The following is a 24176-nucleotide window of genomic DNA, read 5'->3' on the forward strand; positions in this document are numbered from 1 at the left end:
AGGGGGGCCGAGATGGCCGCAAACTCAAAAAACAAGGAGGCCGTTTACATAATTGCAGGAGGGGGGGAGGGGGTGGCAGAGTATCTTCGTCCCAGAGGGAACGAGTAGATGAGCTCTCTCTACTCCCCTGCGAGTCTGGCGCCTCCATCCATCCAGGCTTCCAAGCGCCAGGCAGCCGTGCGCCATCCTTAAGAGGAAAGCCAAGTCTTTACAGGCGAAAAAGGAAGCGCGAACCGCTGCTGGCCGAGGAATAAAATGAAGAGAGGAGGGAAGGACCGAAGCGGATCTAAAGGGAAGGGAATGGCTGGAAGCAGGGAAGGAGGCAGGGAGGAGAGGCATCCCTCGCAGCGCCCCAGGCGCCGAAAGGTGCAATGGGACGCCGAGGATGCCATTGGGTCGCCGGGAAGAAAACCTTCGCCCAGCCGCCAGGGCCGAAAAGAGAGGCGCCTACCTGGAGCAGCCATGGAGGAAGACGGCGTCGACAAGCCGGCTGGCTGAGGAGGACGCCTGGTTAAGCCGACGGCGCCGGTGGCGGCCGCGGAGCCCGGGCGGCTCTTCAGCAACGAGAGGAGGCAAAACGTCGCGGCGGCCAATCCCAGCAGCGAGGAGGTCGGCGGAATCCCAGGCATGGCGGCCAGCCGGAGGGCAGCGGAGGCATATTGCGGGTGAGGAAGAGCGGCCAAACGGCGAGAGCGCAGCCGCCCGGGCGCAGCTGAGCCGCCGCGACGCCAAGGAAGCAGCGCCCGACTCTTTGCGCCCCCGCGCGCGCCTCCGCGGCTCTCCTGCAACCACGTGATACGGAGGGAGGAGTCAGAGGGGAGACGAGTCTCTCTCTCTCTCTCTCTCTCTCTCTCTCTCTCTCTCTCTCTCCCTCCCCCCCCCCCCGGGGGGATTATTTTATCGACCCTCACCTGTGCGTCGTTATGTTTGGGGAGTTGCTCCCTCCTGGAGGCCACCTGGTGCCTTCCAGATGGTTTGCAAGACGACGCCAGATCCTGGATGTTGTAGTGGCTGGAAAAGCTCCACTTAGATTTGGGATCTGATTTGAGGCAGCCTGCTATCATTTTTCTTGGCCTCTTGGCGAATATCTTGTTTCCCAGAAATGGTGCCTTGGTGCCCCCCTCTCGCCAAGATGCATACATGCCTAAAGGGAGCAAGATCGGACAGTGGTGTATATTAACCATTAAGCAGACTAAGCAGTGCTTAGGGCGCCAGGCCTAAAGGGGCACCACAAAATTGAGAAAGGAAAAAAAAAAAAAACCAATGAAGATTTGTACAGAATGTACAAAGGAGGGAGGCACTGTGGGAAGTTATCACCCAGCCCTCTCCCAGAAAAATGAAATATCCTAGGAAATATTGAAAAGGCAGAATGTTTCTCTGGATGTGAAAAGAAGCATGTTTTAAAAGACAGAATAGTTCCCTGTAGTTTCCTGCCCACCCCCACTTTGTCAATAGGCCCATTAAGACTAGCCAGGCTAGCCCACTTTACATAATAAAGACTTCAGCAGCAGCTACAGAAAGGCATGATAATATTGGACTTTTACTCAACTCTCCACAGGGCATCTGAGAACTCATACCTGGATTCAAAACAGTCTAGAGAGTAGCCCCCTGCATGGCACCATGGGAGTCTGACAACCAATTATAATACATTTCTTACACAGGAACAGGAAACAGAGAGATGGGACTAAACAGGGTATAAAAAGCCTAACAAGCCCCTCCCTCAGCCCTTCTCTTCTTCTCCACCAACATTGAAGCATATGATCTCCTTTTCTGTTCAGGGCTCAAGCCATGCGGCCCTGTCCAACAATAAACCATCTTTCCAAGCAGCCTCCATGTCTCCAGTGTCTTCTTCCCCACTTGGAGCTGAACCCAGAAGGACATTTCTTTCAACATATAGACTGTTTTTTTCAGCAGGCGTAAAGAGACAATTCACAATTCTAGTAACATTTGGTTCTACAGGAATACACAATGTTTATTTTATTTTGGATCCACCAGAAACCACAGAAAATTACCTTTGCCCTTATGCCAAAACTGTAACCGCCCATGCTTTTATTCCTCCTCTTTGCAGCTGATATTTCAAGGTCTGTTCCAGAAGCAGGACATTCATCAATGCCCCTATTAATTTGTTCTCTTGGTCAACAGGTCATGAAGATAATGGTCTTCAGCACAGTTAGGTCTACAGCATATGTCTCTTTATATTATCATGAGTAATCACTTCTGCCTTCCACATCTCCCACCTCTACCCCGCTTATTCATTGTAAGCTTTTAAAATATATCTCTGAAACTTATGCTATATTGTAAACAACAAATTTCACTTTAAATATTAAATCCCTGCCCCAAATCCACATTTTTAGCATTATAGGGACACAAAAAGCTTTTGCATTTCTGATTACATGTAGATTAATCTTGTCCATGACTTAGAAGTTATTGAACTGGAAACAACATCGAGATTTCAAGCGGAAAATAAGATGTACCAAAACAAAGCTTAAAAAGAAAAACAAATGACAAATTAGAGATAACATATTCTACTGTGACAGTCCTCTGAGGATTTTTAATTAAAAAGTAAAATTACAGCTTTTTTTTTAAAAGGTTAGCATTTGCACCCAAAGGAATGAAAAATAATCAGTGTCACTTCAATTTTTAAAACAGATGGTGTGGGTGCAGAAAATTTGGAGGCATAAGGACAAAAAGGGGAAATGATAGAAAGTAATAATAATAATAAAATAATACTGATGGGACAACCAGCTTTGTAGAGAAGCTTTTCTCTTGCCTTGTGAATCCAATTTTTTTTTTATAATGAACACTGTATACTTGGGTACAACATTTTATCAATAATGCGTACATAGACTTAATTTAAAAAAAAAAACATTCTTCAAAGGCTACTGAATAAATACAGCAGCTCTAGAATAAAAAGACAAAATCCCCAAAAGTTGGAGGCAGAAAACAGGGATAAATTAACAATTTCAAATTGAAGAGGTGTTTTGCATGAGTACTATCAAGCATGGACTTTGAGGGATTATTTATTTTTTTATTTTTTTGTAAAAGAGCTATATTAAAGAGTGAGCAACGAATTGGGTAGCATTGCTAATGATTCCACATTGCCCTGGTTGGTAAATAAAATAAGAATGGCAATGAAATCCTAAAGGAACACTTCAAGCTGGGAGAATGGTTGCTTTTAACTTGGAGCAGAAGGAAAAACAGTAAACATGGTAGATGTATATTAGACATACGTAATACAGAAAATGAAGCTAATGGGTGTGCCCTGCCCTCTTAATATTAGAACTCTGACTCATCTATTAAAAACCAATGCAAACCATTCAGAAGCAGTAAAAGAAAATATTTCACACAATGCATTGTTAAGCTGTGAAATCTTCTGCTATCAATTGTGGCTAGGTCAGCAGTTCTGGACTAAACAAACATAGGAAGAATCAGGCTGTTTGGATGGCTATTTGCTCCAGCATGAATCACAGACAGTGCACTTCATAGGCCAGCTGTTCTGTCCCCCCTTCTTCGCTCGTTAACAGACGACAGTCAGACAGACTTAAAAGGAAAGAACTTTATCAGCCTCGGCTCATGCTGACTGCGAGCCCAAAAATAAACATAAATAAAGTCTCTGGCAAGAAGATAACAGAATGCAAAAACAAAGTTCTCTTACAAAAAAAATCACTTCTCCAAGTGTCTCGCACAAACAAACCACAACCGATGAACGATGAACGTTGACTTCTGCAACCAGGGCGTGGCACCATCAGTCCTTTTATCTCCAGAAGACCACACTAACGAGACCCAGCTGCATTGTTATTCCTGCATCCCAACTCAACTCACAGCAAACTTCTGCTGAGTCACAACAGCCAGCTAGCGATATGTGGAAGAGAGCTATTGCTTTCTGCTCCAGGGGTCCCCAACCCCCAGTGCCTGGTCCATGGTCTGGACTGCAACCCGTTCAGAACTGCGCCATAGAACTGGTAAGTGAGTGTGCGAACATGCCAGTGGTGGGTTTCAAAAATTGTTTGAACCTACTCTGTGGGTGTGGCCTCTTTTGTGGGAGTGGCTTGCTGCCCATGTGACTGGATGGGAGTGGCTTGCCGCCCATGTGACCGGATATGAAGATGCCGACGACACTTGTCAGAACCACCTTAAATTACCTCACACACAGCACTGGCATGCATAAGAATATGATGTAAACTTGTTTTTTAAAAGGCATCTTTGGTTTGTGTTAAAACAACTTCAACACATGCAATGTTCTGATTGCACCACAAATACAGTAGTCATCCTTACCTTTCACAGGGGCACTGAGTTTTATAAATATGAGCATGATAGTGTAGAATAATCGGTTCCACCACAAAACCGCGGAGGACAAAATCGCGCTCGACGAAAGCGCGCATTTGACGTCATCACAGCGTGACGAAAACATCGCGCTGTGATCGAAAAATGTAAAAATAAACCGAAAACCTTACCCTAACCCCCCAAACCTAACCCTAAACCTAACCCTTAACCTAACCCTAAATCTAACCCTAAATGTAATCCTTAACCTAACGCTAAACCTAACGCTAACCCTTAACCTAACGCTAAACGTAACCCTAACGCTGTAAACCTAACCCTAACCCTTAACCTAACCCTAACTCTAACCCTAAACCTAACCCTTACCTTTATGTGAATCGGCTTGCTTTAATTTTAATTTTATTTCAATTTTTAATTTTTTTCGTCGCGCTGTGATGACGTCAAATGCGCGCTTTCGTCGAGGAGCCAAGGTGGCGCAGTGGTTAAATGCAGCACTGCAGGCTACTGCTAGATCAGCAGGTCAGCGGTTCAAATCTCACCGGCTCAGGGTTGACTCAGCCTTCCATCCTTCCGAGGTGGGTAAAATGAGGACCCAGATTGTTGGGGGCAATATGCTGACTCTCTGTAAAACCGCTTAGAGAGGCCTGAAAGGCCTATGAAGCGGTATATAAGTCTACTGCTATTGCTAAGTCTACTGCTATTGTCCTCCGCGGTTTTGATGGGTCACGGAATAATCATATCCAAGGACCAGTGGTGGGTTTCAAAAATTTTTGGAACCTCTTCTGTAGGTGTGGCCTGCCTTCCGGGTCCACTGGTGGAACCTCTTCTAACCGGTTCAGTAGATTTGACTAGGTGCGAATAGGTGCAAACTGGTAGGAACCCACCTCTGGTACATGCACAAAACCATCCCATCTCCCCTTCTGCTGTTGCTGTCTCCATCAATCCACTGAGCCGAAAAGATTGGGGGACATTGCTCTACGTCTTGTTTGTAAGCTTCCTGAATTCCTTCGACTGGACTCTCCATTTATATGACATGCTGGACCAAAACCGTTATTGCCATGCTACAGCCCTTTGCAAAGTTAGGTCACCTCCACAAAATGCAATATGACCCACGTTGCAGTTGGAATGTCCTTCAGTTTAGGACTGCTTGGGGGCAAATTTTGTGCATTACGGTAGTTAAAAATAGGGCTTTCTCTGAATATGTGCAACCTTAGGATCTTAATGACAGGATACGTGTAATAACTATATTTTATATGGGCCTGCTTTTTTTCTGGTAGAAAGCCAGTACATCTAGAAAGTAAAGGATTGAGGAAGATTGCTTTTGTCATGGTCTGAAGTGCACACCATGAGGAACTTACACTGTCTTATAATTCATTAGGTTAATGGGACTGCAGGCTGATCCCCCACCAGCAAACTCAAGGAGGCTTTTACTAATCTACCGTAATCATCATCATCAGCTGCTGGTGCTGTTGCAATCTGGCTTTGCTGGAAGCATTAGAGTTCAACTTTAAAAAAATAAATCTCTCACCTTCACATAAGCCAAGGTGTGAAAAAAAATAGTCATTGTTTGTTTGCCAAAGAGATTTCCTATTAATTTAAAACCAGTGCTTGGTATATTTTATTATCCATACAGAGCATTTGGTTTTTGTTTCCAAGAAAGCACAAAATATATTCCACTGAGATTATTCAGCAAAAATGACTGTGTTGTTATTGCTGGATATAAAATAACTATCTTGGAGATTATGTGAATGTGTTCAAGGACACATTGCTGACAGGAAACACACTGTAGCTTGCTAGCTTCAGTGTTTTATCCTATCTTGAGTATTATTTTCTATTGGGTATATAACTCTTCATCTACCACAATAACTTTGTTGGCCCTTTAAACGGCCCAAGACATATCTTTTCATGGAAAAGACTACATAGATTACAAGGAGATTGGACAACCATTTGTCTGAAATGGCATAGGGTTTCCTGCTTGAACAGAGGGATGGACTAGAAGATCTCAAGATCCCTTCCAACCCTGTTATTTTGTAAATTAGCAAAAGTTGATGGTTTTCCCCCTACTAAAATGGAGAAAAATACCTTGAATAGAATAATGGGGATATTAAAAATTTGATCACCATCAAACAGCAAGCATTTTACTGGTTATTTTTGTTAGTATTTTGAGTGTTATTTCTACCACCTACTGCCAGTGGAAATCAATCAGGATATTATAGAAGTTGGAAACAATTCCATCATTTTTCAATTTCTTCATACTCGAAGAGCAGGTGGCATTATAGCTAGGATAATCTTCTTGCAACTTTATTTTGTGTGCCCGTTGCACCCTGTGCTCAGTCGATCACGCACTTGCCATCTTGTTTGGATTCCTGCCTGTAGGGGGCACATGGAACATTGCTGCTATGCAAGCCAGTTGGCTTCCAGATCAGATTCAAGGTGTTAGTTATCATCTTTAGAGCCCTTCATGGCATAGACCTGATTACCTGATTATCTTGCTCCTACAGCAGTGGTTCCCAAACTTGGCAACTTTAAGACTTGTGGACTTCAACTCCCAGAATTCTCCAGCCAGCCGGCTGGAGAATTCTGGGAGTTGAAGTCCACAAGTCTTAAAGTTGCCAAGTTTGAGAATCACTGTCCTACAGGATGAATCCACCCTACTTGCTCCACCAGAGGCGGCCTTCTACAGGTCCTGTTGACCAAGGAATTTCAATTACGGGGGTTGAGAAGCTCCTGAAGGCTTTTGTCCTCTTTGCAAAATGCTTTTCCTTCGGACAACAATGGCCTGCAGAGGTACGAAATGTATTTTGCAAAGGAGACAGAAGCCTCCAGGGGCAAAGTCTGCCTCTTTCATACATACAGAGGTCCCAAGTTGTAACAGGTATTCCCTCCAGTGGAGTTTTTATTTGGACGCCTCTCTCTCTGACTTTCTTAAGAGCAGCCACAACTTTATATGAAAGTTTAAAAAGTGCCATACTTTTCATTGTACATTGTTGTTCGCCAGAATGTTGGAAATACTCCAGAGAAAACTGGTGGAACATGAGGAATTCTTTGTTCTTCGTTGAAGAGTACAGAAGCAGAAATCAGTTTAATAACTAATGTGTAATCATCATTATACATTACAAAAGAGCATAAACCGTGCCAGTGCCACGGAGTTTTCATCATTGTTTCCCTTCCACTTTCAATGGCTCTGTAGTAATATCTGTAATATCTGTTGCACAAGAATTTGGATACATAATACAGGAATTATGGCAAAAAAGCTCTGTGCCGAGTTTGTCCATTCAGAAGTATTGAACACAACATCTTGGACTAATTCTGCTCCTTCAGGTTGGCCATTGATATATCTGGGAAGAAAAGTGTATAAAAGTGAAACTATTTGGGAAGGAGATCAAGTGAGTAAAATTTTGTACATGCAGAATATGAATGAAAGGTGGTTGATGTGCTTGCAGTTTCTTATATTCAAAACTTTATTTATTCAGATAAGTGTTTTGTATTCAATAATACAAGCCACTTCAAAATAGCACATGTGCACACCCACACCCACTCTTCCATTTTTACAAGGTATCTTTTCTCATATTCCTTCAGACCAGTGGTGGTTTTCAAATCCCGTTCCAACCAGTATGGTTGAAATGAAGCCGGTGGCGTCCTCATGGATGCGTGCAGCGCGTGCATGGGTCTTAGCGCCTCCGTGATGCTCCAGCTGCTCAGTGGAGTGTCGCACAGGCACTGTACGCATCATGCGCCTGCTCGGAAGCGCAGAATCCTTTAAACACCAGTAAGGAGCTCGGGCGGGCGGGTGGGCCCTCCGGAGCACCGTATCGGAACGGTATCTGGTGCTCCACGCTAGCTCCGGTACACGCGTACCGGGGTGTACCACCTGCAACCCACCACTGCTTCAAACTCACTGTTTCTCATTGGTACATAAATGCCACTGCTGGTCAGCAAGAATAAAATAATTGATAGTAAAAAAAAAATCAATATATATGTTACTGTACACACGAACCTGATCATATATCAAACACTGCAGTTCAGCCTATTTAGATTTTGCTATTCAGCAAAACTGAAGGATAGTATTTAGGAAAACTAGTAATAACATTTCTCAGACATGGGAAGCTTTATAATTTTTATTAGTGGCTGAACATATAAACTTTGACAGCTTTTATATGTGGGACCCATTTGTCTTTACAGTAACCAGTATCCTCTGCGAGCTGCGCTGGCTACCAGTTGGTCTCCGGACGCAATTCAAGGTGTTGGTTACTACCTTTCAAGCCCTACATGGCTTAGGGCCAGTGTACCTGCGAGACCGCCTACTGCCACATACCTCCCAGCGGCTGGTGAGATCCCACAGATTGGGCCTCCTTCAGATGCCATCAGCCAGACAATGTCGGCTGGCAGCTCCCCGGAGGAGAGCCTTCTCTGTGGCTGCTCTGACCCTTTGGAATGAGCTACCCCCAGACATCCGGACCTTACCCACTCTCATGGCCTTCAGGAAAGCTGTTAAAACCTGGCTATTCCGGCAGGCCTGGGGCTGTTGACCTCATTGTGAGGTCCAGCCCCGATTACAGCGAATGCATGAGTTGTGATTTTAAATCTGTCTTTTTTTTCTCTTTTTTATTATTTCTTTCCCCTTCTTTCTGTAAGCCGCCCGGAGTCCTTCGGGATTGGGCGGCATATAAATCCCATTAATAAATAAATAAATCAAAGAAATCATAGTAATGGTATAATATAGAATACTAAGAAAATAAATAAATATTTCTTTTATTTCTCAACTAAATTATACCCTTACATTACCCCCCAAAAGACAAGAAAAGACAATGTCTAAAATGAAGCCATAGAATGTTGTTTTAGAGTGGCTTTATGTACCTGGCCTCAGTGATCTCCATAAACAAGCTCTTCATATAAGCCCCTTCATTTTTTTTTAATCAACGTTCTCGGCTGAGGCCTATGCTTACCTGTGTACTGAAAATCCCTGCAAGCATCCCAGAAAATCTCAAAAAGAAGTTCAATTTACTCCAGTGGTTTTAAGAGAGAACTTTAAAGCTCATGGGCAATTGAAAGGAATGGGTGGTGAGGAGACAAGGAACAAAATATGAGACACAAACTCAATTACTTACGTACTTGTGTGTAATTTTGTGATGCCAGGACCAAAGGATGGTGCATTGTACACTGTACATAGTTTGTCATTTTAGTACAATTGTGGCTAACGCTAGATCAGTGTTTCTCAACCTTGGCGACTTTAAGTCCTGTGGACTTCAACTCCCAGAATCCCCCAGCTAGCGAGAGCTGGCTGGGGGATTCTGGGAGTTGAAGTCCACAGGACTTAAAGTCGCCAAGGTTGAGAAACACTGCGCTAGATGCCTGGGTCGAGGTGTTTTCTTCTCCAACATCAGCATAATAGCAATAGCAATAGCAGTTAGACTTTTATACCGCTTCATAGGGCTTTCAGCCCTCTCTAAGCGGTTTACAGAGTCAGCATATCGCCCCCACAGTCTGGGCCCTCATTTCACCCACCTCGGAAGGATGGAAGGCTGAGTCAACCTTGAGCCGGTGAGATTAGAACCGCTGAACTGCAGATAACAGTCAGCTGAAGTGGCCTGCAGTACTGCACCCTAACCACTGCGCCACCTCGGCTCTCGGTCCCTGACAGTAGAACAGGGACGTTAGGCACTACTGTCCTCATCTATTTGTATTCATTTTTTTTCGTTTATAGCCATGTTTACATTTATACCTGTGATCTTGTACATGTTTGACAAACTAATAAATACAAATGTTTATTTATTGACAGCATTTAAATAGCTGTCCTCGTAGAATCAATTCTGGGTGGCTCCCAATCAGCAGCATGTTTCTTGCACTTTACTCAGAACAAACATTTCTCTCTCCGGTATTCCCATGCTTTCAGTTACTGGATTCTTTTTTACAATCGTACCCTGAAATTCAAGCAATTTTGTTTGATGCCACACTCAAATGTTGCTGGCTGGAATGTAGCAATAGCAGTTAGACTGATATACCGTTTCATAGGGCTTTCAGCCCTCTCTAAGTGGTTTACAGAGTCAGCATATTGCCCCCAACAATCCGGGTCCTCATTTTACCCACTTTGGAAGGATGGAAGGCTGAGTCAACCCTGAGCCGGTGAGATTTGAACCGCTGAACTAGCAGTCAGCTAAAGTAGCCTGCAGTACTGCACTCTAACCACTGCGCCACCTCGGCTCTATGTAGCAAATCAAGTGCAAAAACTCTGGAATGGATACAAAGTCTGGGCATAAAATTGGACAAAGGCTTTAAAAACCACATCGTTCCTCAGCATCATTACTGCTTGACCACTAAAACAATAAATAACCTAACATTTAGGTTTATAGATGGGAGTGTACTTAGCTAGAGGACACAAGAACTTTTGTTGGCCAAGTTTGCATTTAACATTTGAGGGAGGGGAGCTGAAGGCATGTCTTATCTCACATGTAAGCAGGATAGATCTTGAGGGAATGTTGGGGGTATTACTTTACTTTTAAAATTGTGATAGCCCATTTTGAGGGCTTACACTAGAGTTTCTATGGGCTTTCCATCCCAAAATGCTGTCAGTATTCAGCAATAATTTCTCAAAGAGGAAAAGGGGGCTCAAAGATTGGTTGAAAGTTGGGGGTCTCAAATTGCCCATCTATAATTTACTTAGTCCTTTATAAGAACTATGAATATAGGAACCAGGATTAATTGTGATTTTACTTTCTGAGAGGAGGATGATGTTCCTTTAAACTTATTATTAAAGCTACTCTATTTCCCTGAAAATAAGACCTCCCCAGATAATAAGCCGAATTGGGCTTTTCAGTGCATGTGCTAAAATAAGCCCTCCCCCCAAAATAAGCTCTCCCCAAAAATATTGCAACACAGCAGCAGCCATGAGCTGACCACGCTCGCTGCCTGCTGCACCTCAAAAATAATAAGACCTCCCCGAAAATAAGACTGTGCTTATTTCGGGGGTCAAAAGCAAATAAGATCCTGTCATTTACGCTTATTAATACCATGTTTTTCCCCAAAATAAGACCCTGTCTTAATTTCATGGGAACACGATATTAATAAGCTTAAATTAGATTTTTAAATTTCTATGTGAAAAGTAGAGTTGAAAACTGAAAGTATCTCTGAGGAAGTGTTAAAGGAATAGCTTTATTGAAATCACTATGGTTTTTATACTTCCTGAAGTCTTTCAAGGTCTTTTTTTTTAAACCAGAAATGATTCCAACCTGTTTGTAAACCTGGAGCTTCAAAGTAGAACTAAATTATTCAGGAACACCTTAGAATTATTTATTCTAAATGTAGAATTTGGACTACTTGGCACAGATTTTGATTTTTTTTTTTAATGTAAAAAAACCACTGAAAATTTAAAACAGGTATCAGAAAACGATTGCATGAATCAATCAATTTCATGGTGCTACATAAAACTGGATATGGGAATTGGTAAATGGGATCTATGATCTTCCGTACAACCGAAGTACATCTTTCGAGGTGAAAGATTCCATAAAGCAGAGAGCAATTCCTTAAATGGGAACCACATCACGGTGACAGCGAGGTCCTCTTCTATACAGGAGTTATCTCTAAATAGTCAATTGAAGTAGATCTGTCAGTATTTCAATCAATGCTTCAATGCTGTTCATATCTCCAACTTAGAAAAGATGATACATTCTTCAGAAACTGGCGAGTACCTTGGGAAAGTCCAGTTAAGAAGTTCAACAGCAAGTCTTCAGTTCATGTTCATGTTCTCTGGAGTTGTTACAAGTCTGCAAGTAGTGGAGGAGCTCAAGTTGTACCAATAAAAAAATAAAATAAAAACAAATCACTCCCCCACCCCCTCCTCACTTTGTCTTTTGAACATAGTAAGCAAAATTGTGGCACTAAAATACATTAGTCAGTGCACCTGTATTAGTCACAAATGTGGGCGTGATTAATATGAGGGAAACAAACACGTGTCACTTTCAGTTCCCAGTTAATTTTGCCAATAGCAAAAAAAAGGCATTTGCTATGCAGTCTTCAAGGATCAAAATGCATATTTCTAAAGGAAGTTGTCAATCATTCTAAATCTTTTGGTAAAAGACGCAGTTAAAATACTGCTTAAGCTTCTGTGGTCCCTTCTCCATTTTCATGAGGTTGCAGTTGCTCTCTTTCTTGTTCTTCCTGAGGTGGCCGTACACGTTTGAAGAAACCCACCTAAAATGTAGAGAAGACATTTTATAGTAGGAAGTGGGATAATGTCAGGTGCAAGCAACCAGAATAACTCCATGAATAGACCAAAGCAGTCTCTTTATTGTTGATAAAGAACCTTTGTTGTTGAGACATATAAAACCTATTTATAAGAATCTCACCAGACTTTCTGCATTCTCTAGAGAAGCTATAGATAGTAATAGCACTATAGCACTTAGACTTATATACCGCTTCAAAGTGCTTTGCAGCCCTCTCTAAGCAGTTTACAGAGTCAGTCTATTGCCCCCAACAATCTGGGTCGTCATTTTACCCACCTCAGAAGGATGGAAGGCTGAGTCAACCTTGAGCCAGTGAGATTTGAACTGCCGAACTGCAGCTAGCAGTCAGCTGAAGTAGCCTGCAGTGCTGCACTCTAACCACTGTGCCACCTCGGCTGTTTTAAAGATAAAAGTTTTAATAAGTCTTGCCTCTGCCATTTCCTCCCATGAAGCAACACTGTGCTGGGACATCTTTTTATTCCTTCCTCTCCTTTAATTGATGATTCCACTACAGATATAGCAATTATTAGCAAACTTTTATTTCCACATAAACCTTAAGGCTAGTATTTTGATTATTGGTAATGTATCAGGTAAGTTGGAAAGATCTGATATACCATACTAGTATAATCCTCTCACACAGAACATGCATATTTATATTAATCTATGCATGCCAATTCCTATTATTTCCACAGAGAACCTTCAAGCAATAGTCTCGGCCAAGAGAGCAACAGTTTTTCAATTTAATTTTCGGCTTACTCTTCTTCCCAGGAAAAACTGTGGCAAATGGCTATTGACAATATTTGAACAGGTCAATCTTGTCTACAAGTTTATATGTTCCAACTTCGGAGCCACTGCTTTACTCTTGTTGGCAGGATAAAAATAGAGATGAATACACATTTTTTTATACCACCACCCCGATTTTCAAGCCACAGAAAGGAAAAGAGTCCCACATTTATTTATTTTAAATATCGTATATTTAAACCCATCTTACGTACAGTAATCCTGAGTGGCTCACAGAAAAACACAATAAAAGAAGCATACAATCAGAATCAAAATAATTTTAGGTGCCCTCAAATATGAATCTCTCAAACTTGAACATTCACCTTTACTGGGCTCCAGACACACCTTAGCCCATAACTTGAGGGAAGCCAGATCTTTCAAGCCTTTTTGAAAACTAGAATAGTAGGATCCTACTGGAACTGGGGAGAAGGTATTCCACAGGGCAGGAGTAGGCATGGAGAAAGCATGGCTCCATAGTGCAATTGAATAGACCTGAAGTACCTCAACTGTCCTTGATATTTCCGGAAGGGCCAAAAAATGAGAAAGAGGCTACCTCTCAATAACCAGGCTTTATGCTATGAAGGTCTTTAGAGGTAATAGACAGCATCTTGAATTGCATCCATTACCTTTTGGGGGGAGGCTTTCCAAAAAATCAACTTTGTCAATCACAAGGAGAACCCACCTATTTATTTCAATCTAACAAAGCCAATACTCCACCAGTTCATAGTTACGAAACTTTCAAGTCTTCACACTGGATTAAAACCGGAAATTATTTCAAACATTTCATTTATTATTAACAAAAAGTGGACATTAAGTACTCACTTACCTTGTGCATTATAAAAACAAGAAGGGCCAACAGTAATAATCCTGCTAAGACAGCCAGTATGATTACCCATACTTGTACTGTCATTGGTGCTGGCTGAATACCCCACAAGATGTTTGTGGTAACCTAAAAAGGAAAGAAATGTCAACAAATTTTACTGAAAAATGGGTCAGATAAAGTGGGTCAGCGATATACCGTATTTTTTTGGAGTGTAAGACGCACCTTTTTCCCTCAAAAAAGATGCTGAAAACCTGGGTGCATCCTATACACTGAATACAGCCTTTTTTGCATCCTGAACCCCCCCCCCCTTCACCAAAATGGCTATGCATAGCCTTTAGGAGGCTTTCAGAGTGCTCCTGTGTCTTGCAGAGGGCAGAAATGAGTGAAAAACGGGCCATTTTTTTGCTCAATCCCCCCCCCCCCCCCAGCCCTCAGGAGCACTCTATAAGCCTCGTAAAGGCTATTCATGCCCTCTTTTTTTGACAAAAACAGGCTCATTTTCACGAAAAATTGGATTTTTTTGCTCATTTTTAGGGGCCCTACCCCCCCAGGAGCATTCTACAAGCCTCCTTAAAGGCTATTCATGCCCTTTTTTTAAAAAAAATGGGCTGTTTTGGGGAGGTCTGCAGAGTGCAAAAACTTTTTTTTTTTAATTGTCTCTTCAAAACCTTGGTGCGTCTTATACTCTGGTGTGTCTTATACTCCGAAAAATACGGTAAATGACAACTTCATAGCATAGTACAAGATTTTCATCACCATCTGATAGAATGAAAGTCACAGAGGAAAATTTAATTGGCTTATGATTGAAGACCTATAGATGTGCTGCAACAGAATCTGTAGGATCAAGCTTTCTAAAACATGTTATAGAAATAAAAAGTGCATGTTTCTAGCCCTTAAGACAACAAGGATATGTTTGAAAGACTAAGGAATTGGAATTCAGAAGACAGGGAGACACAGCTTGAACAAAGGGATGGGACAGAGACTTGGGCTACTTATCTCCTACTTTGCCTTCTGCTTGAGATTCTCCATCCAGTTGAAAATCATGGATATCTTAGGAAGTTTGTGCATGGTATTATAAAGATCAAAACAGAAGCCCTTTAAAGCACAATGTTTTTTGGCTAAATTTTATTGGCTTTTATGGAACTAAATTAAATGCAGGCCATGTTTGCCAAGTAAAGACCATTCTAAACTGCACTATCAAATAAGACTGCCTAGTCAAAACTAGTTTTTTTTTTATAAATAGGAAATTTAAGCAAGTGTTATTGTGCATGTAAACAGCTGCTCTTCTCCACCCCCAATAAATGAGTCCAAATTGGACAGCAGTCTAGGTCACGTCCAAAGCTCTTTAAAAAGCTGAAGTTTAATAAACACTTAAGCAGCATGTAATTAGATGGTATAAATCTGGCTAGCCACTATGTAATATTACGTAGCAAAAACAGCAGAAGTTGATCAGATTATTGTTTCATTTCATATTAATTACACTGACAATGTTAAAACTACTTTTGATTATCAAACAGCTTACTATTGTAGAATTCTGGACATCTTCAGGAAAAGAAAGGTTCTTGTATGGAAACTCGATGACATTGAAAGACGCAGATGACTTGAGAGAATAGGAGTGGTTTTGGTTCTCTTTCTGTCATGGGAATAATTACAGAGAAATGTTTTATTAGGATCAGCTATTATCTGTACTCAGGACAGGGGTGGGTTCCTGCCAGTTCTAACCTCTTCTTAGAAGAGATTCCACAAATCTACAGTGCTGTTTAGAACCAGTTCCAGCTCCCTCCTCCCACCCGTCCGCATATCATCAAGATGAAGAGCGAAAGGAGGAATTCTGGGAGTTGAAGTCCACAAGTCTTAAAGCTGTCAAGTTTGAACACCCCTGGGAGTTTTTTCTAAAGGGTTAGGGGTGCAAGGGTCTTGTAACCCGACAGCTTTAAGACTTGCACACTTCAATGCCAGAGTTCCTGAGCCAATATTTTTGTAGCTAAGCAAGAGCGTTATTAAGTGAGTTTCACCACATTTTACAAGTTGGCCACTCCCACCCGGTCACATGGCTGGCAAGCCACTCCCACAAAGCAGGCCACACCTACAGAAGAGGTTCTAAAAAATATTGAAACCCACCACTGACTCAGGAGCAGAGTGAAACTGCAGGAATGATACCAGATACTTACAGTCATGAAAGTCTGAGCCCAAAGGCGAGATTTCAAGTAGAGAATTGCAGTTTTTCCCCTCTCTAGGCGACCAACTTGGCAAAATATTTTTAAACAATCTGCGTTTCCACAACCCTGGCATTTAAAAAGAAGGAGGATAAAAAAAGAACAGTTGGTTTTATTCAGTTACTCAGCTACTTGTTAGATTTAATTTACATATTATCATTTTCTAGCCCAAGAGTTGGTGATACAACCACACAAAGTTCCATGCAGAAAAGGGGCAGAATTTTAATTGCATGGGTGAGGTTGCTATCATGACGTTTTTGACCCATGAACGCTCTGGTAATACTCATAAAAGTATATTGTACAGCTTGAAATAAGCAACCGTAAAGAAGTCCATAATACATTCTTTTTAAGAACTCTAGTGTTCCCAGGAATGTCTGGAAAAATGATTTTTAGATAAAAACAAAATTATTCAGTTGGCAAATCAGTTGCAGCAGCTTGCACATCATACATCAAAGCAGCATGAAGTGCAGTGAGGGGGCAGCATTAAATCACCCCTACTAAGGATCATTGAGACCCAAGTTTTTTGACTCTGCAGTGACTGGACACTTCTCCATGTGTAGGCTATACTTCAACTTGCCCCTGCTGGAGAATATACCATAAGGAGAAACGATGAGCTGGACACAACAGAAAAAGGAGTTCCTTCAAGCCACTTTTTTTCCACTAGAAGTCACACATAAAGAAAGCAATATGCAGTTCCTGAACTTCTCTAATTCAATCTTGATTCAAGAATTAACAATTTAGAGACTGGTTTTCCATTGGGTAAATGAAATTATAATATCAAATAAATATATCTATATCTATATATTTAGTGTCACAACCCCTGGTATGCCCCAATTATGGGAGGAAGCTAACTGCTTCCATTATCTGTCAATCGGCTCGTCACAAGAGTCCATCATGACATAAACCCAATATTTTTACTGTTGCCTTTGTTATATTTGTGGTTTTTTTTAAAATTTGTGCCACTAAATATATACCTTCTTCCCTGGCTCCAGCTGATAAGGAGGAGGACCTGTGGCTTAATGGCTAAGACGTCTGCCTAAGATGTAATACAGCACAGGTTCGAATCCCAGTAATGGTATGGCTAGCTGATGAGAGCTAAATAGCTTGAAATAGATCTATACTAGTCTCCCTTTATTTATTTATCAGCACAAATTAAAAAAAAACATCTATATCTATATCTATAATCTATCTATCTATCTATCTATCTATCTATCTATCTATCTATCTATCTATCTATCTATCTATCTATCTATCATCTATCTAGATGAAATTGGTTTGAACAACTTAAAATTCAAAATGTATTGCTTGAAGGGCTGAAGAACAGAGTGAAGACAAAGGTTTGCTTTCTGATTCGGTTTTTCTACTGTTTAGACCCTATTGTATACTACCTGCATATATTCCATGTATTACTTTCAAGTATATCCTGGTGTATTTGGCTGTTATTTGGCTCAGACTCTAATTTATATTTCTACCAGCTAAAATTTACTAGATTCTTAAGTCATTGGATTTAATTTAATTATTCAGAGACACTCTGTTCTACTCTATTCATACCTGAGACATAGCTAAACTAAAGAGAAAAGTCTGCTGAAGATGTGAACTGTTTTGAACAAATCACATTTTATTCATCTTTCATCAATATTGACATTTTGAATTATTCATTGAAAAGCAGCCAGACAATTTCATTTCCAGTTAGAGTCTTAAAAGATTGAAATAGTTTAAACGTTCTATAAAGATGATAGATAGAGATGGAGTCAGAGACACAGACAAGACCAGTCAGAGAGACAGGCAGCCAGACAGGTGAGCAAGGAGGCAGATAAAATCCCCTATGGCTCTTGACAAAGAAAATAAGTTGTTCAATCAGCAAAGTCGAGGGCTCAGAGAAAAAGAGAGACAACTAAAGAAGAAACAACTGTACTATCAACTTGCTCAACAAGTAGCCCTTGTACTCTGACTAACTAGTGCAATAAATTGATTCCAGCATTTGCTTCACAGAATACTCATAAACATCTGGTCCTTCTCCTAAAATATTGACAAGGGACTGTTTACAAAGCAGTTAGCACAAAGACTTTACCAAAGTTTGTACATCTTCCTCTGGAACACCTAGATCTCTCCGGTGGATTTGATGATTGCGGGTATCTTCTCCACTAAGCGTTTCGTTCCTTTCATCTTGCTGAGAAGTTGATACCTATATAATCAAGATTGATTACTAGCACATTTCCTGAACAAACTCCCAATGCTGTTAATCCACATTTATTCGTGGATGTAACTATGTGTGATTCACTAGAACATGCTGTTTGCCTTGTTCTCCTACCCACGTACAACGTCAAAGACTCAATGTCAATGAGGAAGCCAGAAGAAACACTGGGATGAATAAAATCAATGCATACGGTGGTGCACTGATTAGAGTGCAGTACTGCAGGCTACTTCTGCTGACTGCCTGCAATTTGGCAGTTCAAATCTCACCAGGCTCAAGATTGACTCAGCCTTCCATCCTTCCAAGGTGGGTAAAATGAAGACCCAGATTGTTGAGGGCAATACTGCTGACTCTGTAAACTGCATAGGGCTGTAAAGCACTGTAAAGCGGTATATAAGTCTAATTGGTATGGCTAAATGATAAAGAACATAAAGAAAGTTGGGGAACACCTATAAAGTGGCATAATATTTCATGCATTAACCCTACAACATGGAAACTAACTGATTGCAGATTTCCTTATGGAAACAAAGGGCTGCCACAATCTTTTAAATCATGGATTGGAGCTGCTTCTTCTAGCCATTTTTATACGTCACACCAATGTTTATAAACCTTTATTTATAAACTTAGAAACGGTGGGAAATAAAAAGCAGACAAAAAACTCCATTGGTTTGGCAGTGGTATAGAGAAAATTGAAAAGTGGGGATGTGTCTCAACAAAAGGAAATAAAAAGCAGACAAAATATGTTTCGGAAGTTGATAGTGACATAAGGAAAACTGAAGGTTACACCCCAACAGAGGGAAATATAATATAATATAATATAATATTTTATATTATAATATAATATAATATTTAATATATATATATACACACACACACATACATACATATACATATATACATATACATACATACACACATACTTAGTACAGGTCGCGCTACTATCTCATTAAAATTGTGTTTTTTTCCCCCTCTGTTGATGCCAAACATGCTTTATCGGTACAATTATTGACAGTAATCCTTATAGTTTAATACATAGACAGGTAAACAGCTTGGTATTTAGATAATCTAAATAGGCTTTCCTTTTACCTTAATTTTTAGTGGGTTAATCTCCATATCAGATGTACAGTTCATGGGTCCTTCAATTTCATATTTGATGATATATAAAAGGGTATTATTGTTGTATTTATACGGCCACTGAAGATTGAGCATCAGCTTGCTGAAGGTACTTGGACCATTGTTTCTGAGCTAACAAAGAATTAGAAAACGAATCAGTTTAATAGGAACTACTTTCAATGAACCAGTCAGCTTCCAAAGTAGACTTGCACAGATTATGACTCAGTTAGTAAAAAGTCTCTGCATATAACTCCATGAAATATTTTAATTTACTACTTAAAGCCAGTCAATAATAAGCAAATCTCAAGACTTTTCTATGCTGCTTAGAAGTGCACAAACTGGCTATAAATGGAACTATCTTAAGAAACCATTTCAGGATTTCAACCCCCTCCTCCTCGTATACCAGGGTGATTGCCAGGCAAAATTAGCATGGTTCTGATTGGCAGATTCCCTTGCTTTTCATCCCTCCCACCCATACCATGAAAGCAGGCACCAAACATAATCTTTCAGAACATGTGGTTTCGATTGATTAACCTTTTTCATGAGCCCATCTCTGTTGATTCCCTCATGTACTTGACAATTTGATGCACCTACCAGTGGACTGGCAAAAAAGATACCAATATTTCATAATGCGTACAGTTTGTGGGAGAACTCTTGTGGATTTCATTTAGTTAAAAACATTTAAAAGGTATATGTTTCACTTTCTTATCAGTGAACTTTTTAAAAAAAGCCTTGCCTTTTAGTATTTCACCAATGAACTTGTTAAAAAAAAATACTCCAGAATTTCATATTCTGCCCATCTCTTTTCCTCTGCTTTTGGCTCTTTTTCTAACAATTTAATCACATCATGACCAGGTGGCTGAATGGGGCAGAAGTAACAGAGAGAAATGGTGACAAAAAATAGCTTGATGGTCCAGTGGGAAATGAAGGGAAAAACAATCAATCAGAGAGAGAGGAGTTTTCAGAAAGTTTGCTGACAGTTTGATGCTTGGGACAAAATAATTGTGCAATTGTGTTCTTGATACAAAGCGGAGAAACCACGCAGACAAACATTTATTTCCCTTCTATGAAATGAAATACAGAAGGAGAACTGGATTGCACTATTTTTGCCAGTGCAAATTAATTAGCCCCAATCATGGTGTTGCTATGGAGTTGGCTGGCTTTAGTAATCTGACAAATAAACAATCAATTTGTAGTATAAAACAATAAGTGAGGCTGCACCCTAGTAGACTGTGTGTGCACAGAAGATGACATGACACATTCCTTCCCACGAAGAAATTATAAGTGCCACGTATACATGGTTGATCATGCAGATCAACCCACAGAATACGGCAATGTATGGTTTGCATTTAGCCTAATAGGACCAAAATAGGTTAGGTTTAGGGCGCGGATTTGCCCTCCGCGGTTATGTCATCGCGGTAGGGTCGTTTTTTTCTTAGCGCTTCGGACGGCGCGGATTTGCCTCCGCACTTATGTTGGCGCGGATAAGGGCTTCGCGGTTTTGTGGTGGAACCCCAAAATAGACCTGGGATAGAGAAGGTCAGAAAGACGACCTTGATAATGGTAAACACAGTTACAGAAGGCTGCAATATTCCACATATGTATCAAATTGTCCATGCCAGTTGGGGCATGCTGTGGTTCAAATCCAGTACTTCCAGAGGGAAAAAAGTTAAAGACCGCAGTAGTAAAGGAGTGCCTGAAGAAGGTGTTTGGCTTTTCCTTTGGAAATCAGTAGATTACCCACAACTTACTGGTACAAGAAGAGATAAAAGTGTGAAAAAAATTTTTCTCTATCTTCAGATCTATGATTATTATTTACCATTCTGAGCGCCAACATACCTCATAGATGTGTTGAACTAAAGGCCCTATGTCATCCTCTGTTTCTGGATTTTCTTTTGGTTGCCAGTTGGGAATTGGGAGGAAAATATGATCAGGAGAAGAGACCCTAAATTAGGTGAGAAACAAACAGGGATGAATGGACATGGTGCATGGAGCAGAACCCTCAAATCAAGACAGAGGTTGTGAAGGGATCAGGACTCACCCTCTGATTTCTACAGCAGCTGAAATGGCCAGGTCCACCTGATATGAGCTCACTGGGCTTAGGTTGTTAAACAAATTGGAGCTGTAAAATAAAGCAGTTACATGGTAATATTCAAGCTATGGTAGGCCATCAGATTCAGAACTTTGGCTATACCAGATATGTAGCACTGAATACTATTCAGGAGTTATGTTTTTCCTGTCCCTTTCTTTCCCCCCCAATCTTTTAAAATGTGCATAAGTCTTCCCCCCTGCTGCTCTGCAGAACATCAGAAAGGACGTTCATAAATGGAATATTCTCCTCAGAGAAGATAGTTTGAATAATCCAGGTTCCTAGACGCCCACTAAAGATGACAAAATTGCTCTTGTCTTCATAGTTGCATTTGTAAGGTCAGTTATTGGAGTCTTTTGTATAAACGTTCACATGTTTACACAGGTCTTGAAGAAATCTAAAACAAGAATGTGATTTATTATCTAAACTCATTTCTTCCTCTTCCTGTTCCTCTAGTTCCTCTTACTTGCATGCAAATCAATATATTACTTTTAAAGCATTCGCAAGCATGTCTGTTGAAAATTAAACCTTTATGGTTAAAAATAATGTTATTATTACCCATGCAGGCCAAAGCTATGTTGCCAAAATTAGATGTTTCTAAATGTATATTTAAGGTATAATATCTATAAATCTTCTTAGTTTGATGTAGAACTATATAAAAGTTAGAGTCTCTAAACAACTGTATGTTGTCTATGCAGCATACAACAAAGCGGAAAAGCACATTCTAGTTACCTTGTGAAGTGTGAGGAAGGAATGGACTAAATGAATCGCCAGTATACTTGTACTTTGAATTGGGTTTGGAAGTTATTGCAATCATAATGTAGGTGTTACTTCACCATGACAGACTTGTCCCAACAATAGCCTAGTTCAGTGATGGCTAACCTTTTTCTAAAGGTGTGCCAAAACTGTGTGTACGTGCGCTATCATGTGTGCGTGCCCATCCCCCATGCGCATGCACGAGCAACATCCTCCCACCGCACATGCGCACATGACACCCATGCGCGTGCGCATATTGGGGAATTTTCACCCTCCCCAGGCTCCGGAGGCTTTCCTGAAGCCTAGAGAGGGCAAAAAACAGGCCCAACAGCTTCAGCCATTGAGCCGTTTTTCGCCCTCCCCAGGCTTTAGGAAAGCCTTCGGAGGGCGAAAAATGGCTCAATGGCCTAACCGGAAGTTCAGGAATGAACGTTGGGCCATTTTGTGTCCTCCCCAGGCTTCAGGAAAGCCTCTGTAGGCTCCAGAGGCTTTCTTGAAGCTTGGGGAGGGCAAAAACATCCTGCCCTGGCTCTTCAGAAGACCGAAAATCAGCTGGCTGGCACATACATGCACGCCGGAGCTAAGGGCTGCTGAGCTGGCAAATGTGGCTCCATGTGCCACCTCTGCAATAGGTTCGCAATCACAGGCCTAGCTACTGTATTCTAACAGCCTCTGACCTGCCCACAATGAGTATACTGTGGTAGTCCAATCATTGTTGATTTAGGTGTGAGCAATCATTGCCAGGGTACTCTTGTCTAGCTAGTTATAAATGGCTCATGAGCTGAACAAAAGTAATTATTAGGAGTTAATGTTGACTTCACTCTTTCCTAACCTTTATTACAGTCTCCTTCATTATGAATGATCCATATTTTCAAGCATTATCTCATTTTCATTTTCTCTCTTCTACTTTCCATCCCCACAAACATTCCACATTTCATTTTCCCCCCTCCCTGCCGGTAATGGGCTATCAACCCTAAATTAAAAACATGCACTAAAATTCCTATCACGAATGCTGTAGTTAACAACTACTATTCTACTCCACAAGCCACCTTAAAAAAAATTTTAGAACAAAGTCAACAACCAAGTCTTTAAATACAGAGACCACCAAAACAATAAAATAAAATAAAAGGACAACCTGAATAATTCCAACTCTAAGGCTAGAAATGAAAGTTAATGAGATGAAATTTAAGTTATATTTAAGACTAAAATACTATGCTCCTATATTTTAATCTCTTACCACAGGGCTATCCATATTTTAAAATGTTAAAAAGAATAATTAGTAATAGATAATCGTATTTAATAATAACAAAACACATGTGGTAAGTGTTCCTTACCTACGGATCTGTAGATCAAACTTGACAGAAGTATCCATCTCAGATTGTTGATGAACACTAAAATGAAGACCAGCTGAGAGCTTTAACACAAGAGAAAACATACAGGTTTTAATAGGCAACATCCCAAAAGAGACTGAAGCTTGGATGCTAGCTCTGAATCAAGGTGTGACGTCGTCTCTCTATCTCAGGGGTGTCAAACTTACATCATCCCGATGGCATCACGTGATGTATCAGGACTTTCCCTCCGCTTCGTTAAACTGGGCGTGGCCAGAGTGTGACGCATCCGGCCCATGGGCCGGGAGTTTGACAGCTCTGCTCCATCACATTCTACCAAGCCCCATTCTATAGATGGGTTCCCCTTCTTTTATACAAAG

General features: G+C 40.9%; 2 protein-coding genes across 3 annotated transcripts in view; both read right to left on the reverse strand.

Moving 5' to 3' along the window:
* Positions 1 to 748, reverse strand: part of FAM171B (family with sequence similarity 171 member B) — a 43646-nt gene extending 42898 nt beyond the window's left edge. Inside the window, 1 exon segment of the mRNA XM_032236521.1 lies at positions 452 to 748. Coding sequence (XP_032092412.1) covers positions 452 to 629 — 178 coding nt within the window. The 5' untranslated portion in view covers positions 630 to 748.
* A 10852-nt stretch (positions 749 to 11600) lies between these two features.
* The window catches only part of ITGAV (integrin subunit alpha V), an 87172-nt gene continuing 74596 nt past the window's right edge, over positions 11601 to 24176 (reverse strand). Inside the window, exons 22-30 of one of the 2 annotated variants that reach the window (XM_032215584.1) lie at positions 23803 to 23882; positions 21665 to 21745; positions 21463 to 21568; positions 19597 to 19755; positions 18388 to 18501; positions 16272 to 16385; positions 15623 to 15733; positions 14104 to 14226; positions 11601 to 12465 (exon numbers count right to left, since the gene is read on the reverse strand). In XM_032215584.1, the coding sequence (XP_032071475.1) occupies positions 12370 to 12465; positions 14104 to 14226; positions 15623 to 15733; positions 16272 to 16385; positions 18388 to 18501; positions 19597 to 19755; positions 21463 to 21568; positions 21665 to 21745; positions 23803 to 23882 (984 nt within the window). In that variant the 3' untranslated portion in view covers positions 11601 to 12369. The remainder of the gene's footprint in view (positions 12466 to 14103; positions 14227 to 15622; positions 15734 to 16271; positions 16386 to 18387; positions 18502 to 19596; positions 19756 to 21462; positions 21569 to 21664; positions 21746 to 23802; positions 23883 to 24176) is intronic. The other variant, XM_032215592.1, reaches the window with a different exon arrangement.

The sequence above is a fragment of the Thamnophis elegans genome, chromosome 1 (genome assembly GCF_009769535.1).
Source record: "Thamnophis elegans isolate rThaEle1 chromosome 1, rThaEle1.pri, whole genome shotgun sequence".
NCBI classification, from domain to species: domain Eukaryota; kingdom Metazoa; phylum Chordata; class Lepidosauria; order Squamata; family Colubridae; genus Thamnophis; species Thamnophis elegans.